The 12124-nt window shown below is 40.7% G+C and overlaps 1 protein-coding gene across 2 annotated transcripts in view; it reads left to right on the top strand.

Moving 5' to 3' along the window:
- The first annotated feature begins 17 nt into the window (after positions 1-17).
- Positions 18-12124, top strand: part of snx27 (sorting nexin 27) — a 55131-nt gene continuing 43024 nt past the window's right edge. For both annotated transcript variants that reach the window (XM_022240254.2, XM_022240245.2), the window contains exon 1: positions 18-499. In XM_022240254.2, the coding sequence (XP_022095946.2) occupies positions 234-499 (266 nt within the window). In that variant the 5' untranslated portion in view covers positions 18-233. The remainder of the gene's footprint in view (positions 500-12124) is intronic.

Raw genomic sequence — 12124 nt, 5'->3', positions numbered from 1 at the left:
TTTACATCTTTCCCCTTGGTTGCGTTTCTGCTGGATAACGAGTGTCATTTTTGGAATTAAAAGTCTATGTTTATTCTTCCACAAGAAACTCGCTACTCAAATAACTCAACTCCACATTGGTTGTTCCACAGCTAATCTGCGAGAGGTCTGCGGCGCGAGACAGCCGTGATACGAGCCATCCCTAGCAATTGCGATATCGGCTCAGGCAGCAGGACGACCTGACATGTGTGAACATGGCGGACGTGGACGACGACGAAGGCTCGACCGCCTCTGAGCGGTCCTCCACAGCCCAAGAGAAATCCAAGAGCCCCAGGGTGGTGACCATCGTCAAAAGCGACACGGGGTTCGGCTTCAACGTGAGGGGGCAGGTCAGCGAGGGTGGGCAGCTCAAGAGCATCAACGGGGAGCTGTACGCACCGCTGCAACACGTTAGCGCGGTGTTGGAGGGAGGGGCAGCAGAGAGAGCAGGCATCTGCAAAGGGGACCGGATCCTGGAAGTGTGAGTATGAACGCGTACTAGCTGGTACTGAGTGGCCTTGTTTTGGGAGGGTCGGAAATAGCCTGCTGAATCGTTGGAGCATATTTAATCCACAAATTGTCACAGAACACTGCCTTTAAAAAACGATTTTTCAGATTTCTGCAGATTTTTCTCTAGGGCCCCTGGGCCCTCATGGCCCTAGGCCTGTTAGTGTTACACCCACTTGTTATACCCACTGTTTTCACAAATTCGCTGCACTAGTCAGTGCTAGTGGTTGAATGTTCTACAGGCCTACAATATGTGGCCTAGGCCCCACTTCCGAACATATGATTTTTTGGTTTATATGATTTTTTTGGGTGTACAACTATTGTTAGGTCTACCATCAGTCTATCAGTGTCAGTATCAGCCAGTTGCATGGCCATCTGGTTTGTATGGTCTGGTGTGTAAAAATAGAATGTTCCAGGTCTAAATCCATGCACCGGTAGTTGGTAAGTTTGTAAGAATGGCAATATCATTGTCACAAGTACCCAAAAGTATTAAAGGGAGTGCTAGGTTAAATCTCTAGACAGGCTTTTGGTGAGGAAAAGGGTTTAAACGGGTACTATGTAAGGACGAACAGGTTTAAAAAGTGAAGGGATATTGATGTTTATGACACCTAGGCCTGTGGTGCTCAAAAAGTTGTGATGTTCCAATTGAATTCTTTCTCAGGGATTACTTTGAGGGGGGGAGATGGACGGGATGTTTTCAGGTTTTTCAGCCATTATGCAAAACATACTGGTATGATGCGGGTGATCCCATTCATGTACTGGGAAGAATATTTTTGTTGTGAATTTACTCTGCCCTTCCAAAACGATATTCCGCAGCCTAGAACAAAAAATGCGATTGACTGATGGAGATGTCATCAACAGTTGACAGTGTGATCACTGATCGCACAGTACAGTTGCTCCGATGACCACATCCGTGCCCGTTCCGTTTATCACTGTATGAAATTAATCCTGACAGAGACTTTGAGGCGTGCAGAAAAATGTCTTGACAACAAAATCCTGCCATTGCCAACGTTACTCACTCTGCAGCTGATGAAATTTTCCAAAATGTTCCAGAAGTAAAGGTTTCCCATACATGTATTTCCCCAGCCCAATTTAAAATCTTACATATCGTTCAGGTTTCGTTAGGGTCTTCACTTCGGTACTACTGTGCACCCGGGTCGAAGCCAAATGGTGTCAATCGGAACATGCTGAAGCCTTGTACCATGGTACATGATCAACTTTTCAAATGCATACATAAATTCACTATTCAGTGGTCCTGTGGCGTAACTGTTGATAGATTAGTGAGTTTGTAGAAGATCAAGAGTTCAAGACTAGATTCCTTTTGACAAATGTACAGGTATGCTGTAGTGAAGGAGTGTTGGACAGGCGCCAACTAATTACTACCGTACTATTTCCAGGTGTAGGCCTATATACTGTAATGTTCCCATTACCTTGAGTTTTGGACTCTAGGGGTGGATCCAGGAATTTTTGGAGGGGGGGGATTCAGGCCAGTCAGATTTCTTTTATATCTGATTGTTTCGGGCAGCAGACACATACTGGTACCAACTTGTTACTGAGGAACAAATACACTTAACCCTTACAGGGTGTCATTTTTTCAATGTTATTACTGGTATTTCATTTATCTTTATTTTTGGGGTGTCAGAGTGGGGAGATATTGAATCCCCTGCTTGGATCCATAAGTTACTGGACTCTTCGTGCACAGTTCCAGGAGTCTGAAATTTTGGACCAAACTTACTGTTCTTAACCCCTTCGTGCCGGGACGCGGATAGAGCCGCCGTAAAAATTGAGAACCTCAGCCCGCTTTTCAGCTAATATTCTCGGCCCACGCTCAAGCGAACACAGTGAAAGAAGGCAGACCCTGGCTCTTGTATATGTGGTAATTGTCTTTGTGCGTAGCCCAGAAATGAAAAGACCGAATTTGCATCATAATCACCAGCTTCACAATAGTCCCCACTTTGAAAAGAGGCAACGGGAATGTGGAAGCTTGAGTAGGGCGGCATGCCACCGAACAATCAGCCTTTTCACCATGTAATTCAAAGCGTGCAGAGCACGCAGGGCCACAAACCGAGAATCTGCGGTTTGGCAGGTAGCCTTCGTGGCCAAGCGAGACTGGAATTCTTGGAGTTGGCTTTCGGGAAGAAATTCCTGTCGTCAAGGGGTTAATAATGGGTCGTATGAATAAAAAGTAGCCTTTGCTTTTGCTATCATTTTTGAAGCATTTACTCGTGTTTGTATGAATAATAATGAAGCAAACACTTTTACTTTAGTGAAATTGCTCAAAAGTATAAGTAGTTACATTTTACTCTTTAAGCTTGCGCTTGAAAATTCACCCCGAGTTGAAGTGCACCCCAAGCAGCAAAAGAAAGACAGATGGTAGTAAGTTTTCCAAGCGGGTTCTTGCACGCGTTCTGCATGTACACAAAGACCATACATTAAGGAATAAATTGGTTGCGCATACTCAGCGTGCTCCGTGTCAAACGCGCCATTGATCTCCATTATAAACATGCACCTATGCGGTGAGTACTAAAAAAACCATGCCCTCTTTTGTTACGTGAGGAGCGGATGAGCAGTTGCTTCATTTTGTATGAATTTATAAAAATGAGTAAGTTCTACAGAATTGGAGTATTTATTTGACATTTTTCAAGACTGGGTCAGGGCAAGCTTGAAAACGAGGAGCATTTACTAATGTTCAAAATGGCAGCATTCATGAATGTCATTCCAAAGGAAAAGCTGTTTGCCTTTAGGAGGGAATCTCAAGAAACCAGATGCAGGCAGTTGTACCGATTTGAGAGTGGCAGAGCAATTTCCTTCAAGGTTCTTGTGATCAAAATTACTGCCATCGTGCTTATCTGCCATGCTGAGGTCTCAAGATACATGTACAGCGCAGTGCTGCACTGTGTGCATCTGTTCGTCAGATAGCAGAAGCCCTATTGTGCAAAACCATTCGGCTGTGAAGTAAGCCACAAGCATAAAGCATTTGCTAATATTTATACCAGCAGATGCTGAATAGTAAAAGAAACATTTTATTCCTACAAATTCAAGCATTTGCTTAATTCTTATTTGGTTTGACTTCTCAGTAAATGCTTTTGCTGTTTGCTTGAACTTTATAGCATTTGCTAGTTTTTATTCATATGACCCAATATCTAGTTTTTGTATCCTCTCTTCCCCCAGTATGTTTGCATGAATGTATCGACAACATGCTGGCCATCATTGCATGGCGTCAGTTTTAAAACATCACAGGCTGTACTTGTCACCGAGTTACGGGGACTACAAAAGAAGGTGTTGAAATATAAGACAGTGTGGGGACCAAAACCATCAGGGGGACACAGTTTGTTCCCCACAGTTTTGCTCTGACTTTCCTAACAAGAGAAATTGTCCCCTTACTGCTGGGAAGCCCCACCCAAACACACAGAGAAAAACCCTTTTAAAAACCCCACAAGCAGCCAACTCTACACTACATTGCCCATCAGTAGTTTTTACCATTTGTGTGGATGATGCAATTTCTGAATATCCTTCACATTCGCAAGTGCTTTTAGATGCATACCGAAACAAGTACATTAAAATTCACCACCTGCTGTCAGATCCATTCAGAAGAGTCTTGGATGAAGGCTAAATTCCTTGCACATTGTATACATTGTACATGTAATTACTGCATTTACAATTACTGTGTTGTACATGTATGTACTTACGTGTACATGTACCATACAGCATTGAATTTTATTACAAAATACGTGTAGTGTTTGCGCTAGAAAAAATAGCCTTTCTTTATGTGACAAAAGTCAAATTTCTACCCTCATGCATGCATGCATATGTCATTACTGTCGTCAGAACTGTAGTATTATTTTGTACAAACTAGTAGCACATGTACATGTATACACGTGCATGTACTATGTTAGTACATGTACCAGGTAGACTGGCCACTTTGCAATGTACCAGTATAGTATAATGTGCATGTGCATGAACTTGGTGTGCATGTTCTTATACTGGGAGTGCTCTGTCAATTTTTATGCAGATTTGATCAAATGGTGTCTTCATGGGTCACTGCACGTGCACGTTTCAGCAGTATTGTGGAACCCCTCCCACCCCCATAAAGGCGAAAGAGCGGTTTGATTGGTTTTTAATTTAACGTCAGCCGGTGCTACTTGTAGTGCATGTACAAACAGTACATGTACATGTGTTGGATTTCATGACATCATGCCAAATGCCATTAAACTGTACTTTGGACCATCCTAGTCGTCAGCTGAACCAAGACAGATTGGGCAGTAAGCAGAGCCATCACTTGGACTGCATCATTACATGTACCAGTAGCTATTAGTACATGAACAGACCATAAAGCTTTGCTTCAGAGCAGGTGCAGTTTGCTATCTATTTATCGCTATCTCAGGCAGGTAGCAGGCATGTATAATGAACCAATTCAGTATTTCATTAATTAAGGCAAGGTCATTCCCGAACAAAGTCACCTGCTCAAGCGTGTTTATTGCATTGCAGGTTACTTACTGTAGTAGTTGGTGTACGGAGCTCCTAATAGAGCTGTTCTCATGCACACAAATCTTTTAATGTTCTTTAGTGACCTGCTACATGTACACATGTACATGTGTGGCATATGTGTCATTTTGAGTTTGCGCTCTTGGAGTCCTGAAATGGCTCTGGCTCATTGTCTTAAATGTACATGTAACCTACATGTACATGTACAGACTGTACACATCCTCATCTTCAACTGCACGTTTAGGATGTTACATGTACATGTAATTCTGTTCTTGCAGGTACCGGTATGTACATGTACACGCCCCATGATGTACATTTTTTGTTAATCATCATACATATACAGCACATGTTGTACGTTGTATCCAGACGTACATGTACATGTAAATCATCTCTAATAACTGGTACTAGTGCACTATGGTATCAGAGTTTTTCTTCAGCAACTTGGTACTTGTACTGTCATGTACATGTACAATGTATAGTGGTATGACCATTATTTATCAGTGGACCCTGGTCCCTGGTGAATTTCCATGCCAGGCTGCAGTGGAAGCAGCATGGATTTTGCCTATGTACATGTATGTGATTGTACACAAACTGACTATTAATAGATTTTTCTTTTGCTCCTGGTTGTTTGAGTTGACCTACTTGAAGCTGATATATCTTGCCATCCCGTTTTTATGACAGTCAGTGTTTATACTATACATATGCCATTAAGTGCATTATGTATTCTTATGTTAACATTTAAGTACATGTACATGTATACATGTAATGATGTATACCGGTACATGTACTAGTACATGTACATTGTACATGTACGTACACATACATACATGTACATACACTACATGTACTGGCGGTAGGTCACAGCCTGAATACTATGGGCCTACACCACATCTGCCCGTTTGAGGTTCAAAAAGTGGGGATGCCAGCCACAACATGCCACCTACATACATGTACGTGTATTCAAGGAATATGCTTCTGTTGCACAATGAAGACTGCCACCCTGCATTAAAGGTTTAAGTGAACCTTTTCCACCTGCTGGATGAGTGCCTGGAATGTTTGTGGTTTCTTGCTCCAGTGCCGTTTGGCTTGTGTTGCCGTTTGGCTTGTGTTGCCGTTTGGCTTGTGTTGCCGTTTGGCTTGTGTTGCCGTTTGGCTTGTGTTGCCATTTGGCTTGTGTTGCCGTTTGGCTTGTGTTGCCGTTTGGCTTGTGTTGCCGTTTGGCTTGTGTTGCCGTTTGGCTTGTGTTGCCGTTTGGCTTGTGTTGCCGTTTGGCTTGTGTTGCCGTTTGGCTTGTGTTGCCATTTGGCTTGTGTTGCCGTTTGGCTTGTGTTGCCGTTTGGCTTGTGTTGCCGTTTGGCTTGTGTTGCCATTTGGCTTGTGTTGCCGTTTGGCTTGTGTTGCCGTTTGGCTTGTGTTGCCGTTTGGCTTGTGTTGCCATTTGGCTTGTGTTGCCGTTTGGCTTGTGTTGCCGTTTGGCTTGTGTTGCCGTTTGGCTTGTGTTGCCGTTTGGCTTGTGTTGCCGTTTGGCTTGTGTTGCCATTGTTATTCCATCTCGGGCTTCGCAGACTCTTTTCCTCAAAAGTACCCGCATGCTGTGTAATAGTTTCAGGAAGATCGAGTGCAGCGTTTCTCGGGTGCCAAACTCTATATTTCAACATGCATGTTGTACTGTTCCCTGTCGTGATTTATGACACCTACTTTGGCGATTGAACAAGGCAATTGGGCAGGCACACACCACTATAAATCAACTGGTGTGAATTGCACCTGTGTAAGCAGGTTGAATTTCTTGTCTTGCAGTGGATCTGCATTTGGCATTCAGTGACAGACTACAGTTTTTGTCATCACTCCATGGACAATGGACTGGAAGGATGCATGCACTCTACATGTATGTGTATGAATGCCATGCAAAATACCCCCGTTATCTTGTTTCCGTGTAGTATAGTGCAATACCGCTGTAAAACACACCAGTTTGCTGCACCACTGAGACATATTCCTCGTGCCACCCAAATTTTCCATACACTCTAACTGAATGTGGAAATTTGCTGTAGATAAAAGTCGGAACTGATGATAATGACTGGAAAACCAAGGACAATTTAAGTCCTGCTTGGAAAAAAAGATTAAACAAATTATGCCGTCCACATCATTCGTGGCTACACGCATGCACAGGTGGTTGTGTACTCATAGTGTACATCTAGCCCGCCTGCTGAGTATTGTGCATGCACACATGTACAAGTACATGTACATGTAGGAATGGTTATGCAGCAAATCTTGCTTCGCTTGACCACTACGAAGGCAAGAGTTTTCACCTCAAACTAAATTCAGGTGAACAGATAGACAAATCAGTGTTTGTGACCAGACCTCACAAACGTCTTCGTTGAAATATTTTGTCAGTTTTATTTGTTTTCAAAAAAAATTTGACAAGCATTTGAATGGCATTTCTTGCATTGCTAAGTTCAGACGTGTCACTACATGTACCATTGTGGTTCCAGTGCTGTTATATGTACTAGTCATGTAGTTTGTAACTTTTCTGCATGTCACATGCAACATTTGGTAATGAGTCGATGTACTCGATTTCACTTCGCGATGTGACTTTTGTGGTATTTATTTTGTAGCTTGATTTTATGTAAATGTTCAGTTTTGACATGGACAGTGTAAAGGCTGGATGAGGTGTGGCCTGTGCATCAGTGACCTATTAACCCTAACCCCCTAGGGACCATTGAAATCCTGCATAACCTTTAAAATTTTGCTATTTGGAACAACCACCATATTGAAAATTTGTTACGTTTGTTAAAGTTGCATTGTACAGTATGCATAACTTGTACCTTACTGCTTCATGACATTACGTATGAAGAGGTTTTGCTAGGAGAGAATTTTTTTTCAGGAAAAAAATCAGTGTCTTAAATTGATTATTACATGTATATGTACTTGTTCTAATTGTGCACTGCTGACACTCTTCGTGTCATATTGCTCTGATTTTCGACAGATTGGTGGCCACACTAATTTACTGGTATTGTACCTCGTTTACTTGTAGTAAACATGTCCATACTGAACATGGGATGTTGACGTCATTCTTGAAGCACTTACCTGTACCTGTGTGCTTAGCTTGATATCCCCATTAGACAGGATTGCTTTTTCAAGGTTTACCAGTAGTATACATGTACTGTACAGTACAGAGACCTTATTAGTTACTGACTAAATACATGTACATGCATGTGCACATGTACATCCGTGTATACATCAGCATGCATTGAGAACTGGTATGCTGGCTGCATATTGGTTTGTCATTGTCAACAGCCCAGCCAAGCAGTGGTATGTATTTAGAAGGCACTTTGGGATGCCATGGTTTTGAAGGACTCGCCTTGCCGTTTCAGAGGTAAACATACATGTAGTATTACTAAAGTACTGTACTTGATGATATGCTGGGTTTGCATGTCAAATACATGGGTATACATGTAAGTACATGCATGTGTTAATGACATACATGTACATGTACATATCTGTATTTAGCAGTTCCTGGCATTGTTCAGTGCAAAGATAATGGGGTACATACAGCCTCTACAGAGGGCGCTGTGTGATTATAATGAGCATGCATGCATGGATGATCAAGCGCCATGCTTTGCAATTGCATGCAGGCAGAGTTGGTTACCTCATGGTTAACAGGATTCAACTGAGCAGGAACAGACGCTGAACACTGAGGCCTTATCATGATAATCTATCAATTCCCCAGTGGACAGGACAATCTGTCAAGAATGTCTACGCTTCATGTACACAGCTTACTTTATTTATTTCCTCAGAAGCCTGGCCCAGATCTTGTATACTGGGAGACGCCACAAAAGTTCATAGGGCTGTGCCGAATATTTGAATATATTCGATCGATGGTTGAATATTCGATTATTATTTTTCGAATTCGAATATTTGAATGCAAAATTCATGGAAAAAAAGGGAGAAGTTTCCTTTTTAATTGAGAAAAACTACACTATTGTTACTTGTTTCAAGCAGATTCCAGACACCTAAAGGCAGCTGATATACTGTAGGCCTACAATGTACATGTTCCCAACAGTCCAATGTATATGTAGAATCCATTCTAGAAAAATGCTTTTTGACAAAAAATATGAATGTGCCAAGATAGTAGTCTTTGTAATAATGATGTATGGATGCAAACTTTGTTGAAATAAAATAAGACGAAACCTTGATGACATTATTTCAACTTGAAATTAAATAACTGGAGGTCCACAGAGGAAGATGGCTGCCTCAGAGGAAATTGTACCGGTCTCTTGGTAGTTTCAGACAAATTTTTTCGTTGCGTAATCTTAGCTGGTTAATGAACATGTAGTTCACTGAGTGAAAAGCTAAATTATAATGTACAATTTTGAGCCTTATTGAGACTGATTTTTGTATATGGTTTCTTCATCAACAATCTGCCGGCCGGTATGACCGAACATTTGACAATTCAATGAAATTGAAGGTTGAATATTCAAATAGTCAATTATTCGAGCTGACTCAGCCCTAAAAGTTTACGCAGTTAAAACTTTAAATGGTGTTACCATTTTCAGTTGTCATGTTACTGTTTGAAAGGCAGTTTTGGGACTGTTGCAGTTTTTTAATCTAATTTTACATATTTGTCAGAATTCAGAAAACCACTGATGTTATCATTAAGGCAGAAAAAAAGCACTCAAAGATACTCGTCTCTAATACTTCTGTCCTAAAAAATTGATTTTTACAAAATGGTGATGATGGGAAGTCTGAAATTTTATAAATAATCTTCATCTGTGTAGGCCTAGTTGCCCGTTTTCTATCTTTGCTCTCCAGCTTTGATCACACCTATCCAGTTTCATACTTGGCAGTACAGTCACACGATACCAAGGTACCGGGTACATTTGTGCTTTTCAACTGGTAGAAATTTTCCTCTATTTACTGGTATGTGTGTGGGCCTTAAGATACGAGTACATTTTATTTCCAAGCAATAATTCTGATCCTTTTCACACTGGAGCATGTTTTCTGCTATGAAGTGGCCAGCTCTCCAGCTGTAGAAAGTGTTAAGCGTGGAAAATTTAATAGCACATGCACCGTACTTAGTCAGCACTCTATCTCTTGCGTTCACTTTTAGCCATAAAAGCTGACAGCTTGGTTTTTGTAGAGGAATATAGCAAACACTTGGCGGTCCCAATACGTGATGTACATAAATCTTTATTACTTTCCATGTATAAACGTAGATATTGAAGAACAAGACATAAAAATGTGTGCAAGTGGTTAATGTACACTGTATGTTAGTACTGTACATGTCCATATATATACTTGCGACATTTTATACTTATTAAGCAGTCGTCTGTTTCATACTTGTACATGTATTGTATATGTACATTATACCTTGTTCTAAAGTCTTCCTACCGTAGCATACATTGTACACATACACACTGTATATGTACGTTTCACTCATTCCCTTCATCACGTGCACAATGTACATGTACATGTATAATTGACATTTTTATGAAATGCATCCATATACATGTATGTGAGGCAGTTCAGTGTGCAGTACTTTGTTGTACAAGGAACCTTGGGTACCTGTAATGAATTTTCATTCTAATTTCTATCCACATTTTGTACAGGTCTTTATATAAACTACATTATAATACATGTACAGGTTCACAAATTTTAAAAGACAAATTTGGAGACGATCATTGTGAGTACATGAACCTGCATTCCCAGACCACATCCCTTGATTGATCTCCCAACTGTCGTTTGGCAACAACAAAAGTTTATCGGTTTCCAGTCCAAACTGAAAACTTACACGTACATGTAATTTCAAAAGACTCTTAAGCTCTGACCTACTAGTAGATTTTCTGAGGTTTTTAGAAATTTTAGAGAAATTTGTTAATTTTCATTCACATGTTCACTTCTCTATTCCTTTTTTTCCTATGCTGTGTATGAAATTAACTGTTGATGGGCTTCATTTGATGTTGATGGGCTTTATTTGATGTTGATGGGCTTTATTTGATGTTGATGGGCTTTATTTGATGTTGATGGGCTTTACACATTTTATTTTATAGCCATCGTATTGTGTTGGAACGGTTCTTAATCTGATAATTTCACACTGATGTATTGCAGCTTTATTTGTTTTAAGTGGATTTTAGGTACCAGTAATATAATCAAAGTTTCATGATTCTTGATTAACGACACATTTGTTCTTGGAAAAAGCATGGTAGAAATACTGTTGAAATATCTTACTTCAGTATTACACTGTATTCAGTTATTAACACATAATTTGGTATCTGCACAGTGTTACTGCAGGTACAGGTACTCTGCTGCCAATCTCACTGTATCATAGAACCTCTAACAACTCTGTCCCTGAAAGCAGCGTCAAACCTTTCATCAAAGTAACAGTTCGCAATCCCCATCTCAGCAGTAAAAAAAAAAAAAAATCTCCCTCCCATCCCAGGATACTCGTTGGATTAACTACACATCGTGACGTGAGCTGACCCCCTTCAAAGGGTATATATCAGATTTCTCATAGTTTCTCTCCTATGGTACGGTTCAAGATGGATTCATCGCCATGGCAACTGGCAGGCAGAAAAGTGCCTTTCATTATTGCTAAGAGTCCCTGGCCAGATTTTATAAAAAAACGGAGAAATCCTTTGTATTAGAGCTGTGGAGCTTTAATTCCCTGTTCATCCATTTTTTCTCATCTCGGTCCTGATTGCTTTCAGGAGCTTCTGTACCCTGTGTGGAGATGAGTTATCCACTGAGAGAAATGACTTTGTATTCTGTCTGATAATGTGAAAATTGATGTCAGAGCTTGATGCTCTTTTTCTTGAAGGCCGTATTCAACCAGGGCTACATGTAACAGCACAAAATTTGTGTTTTGGATGTCGTTAAGCTTAATAGAGAACTACAAATAATTGTGAGCTCTCAGGGTCCGTTGTTGTTGGAGTTTCGATAATTGATATATCTATCAGAAATCCAATGTCGAGTATTTTCAATGTGTACAATGTACATGCATCAATTTTTCCTCATACACAAATACATTAAACTCTTAAAAACTCCAACTGGACAACTCAAAACTTCGTCCTTTCACACCGGGATGCAGTGTGCAGTCACATCACACATCTGATATCGC

The sequence above is a fragment of the Acanthaster planci genome, linkage group LG05 (assembly GCF_054643075.1).
Source record: "Acanthaster planci isolate LZ-2023a linkage group LG05, COTS_SCS, whole genome shotgun sequence".
NCBI lineage: Eukaryota > Metazoa > Echinodermata > Asteroidea > Valvatida > Acanthasteridae > Acanthaster > Acanthaster planci.
The sequence above is the reverse complement of the archived record's forward strand: the minus strand, read 5'-3'. Positions and strand labels throughout refer to the sequence as shown.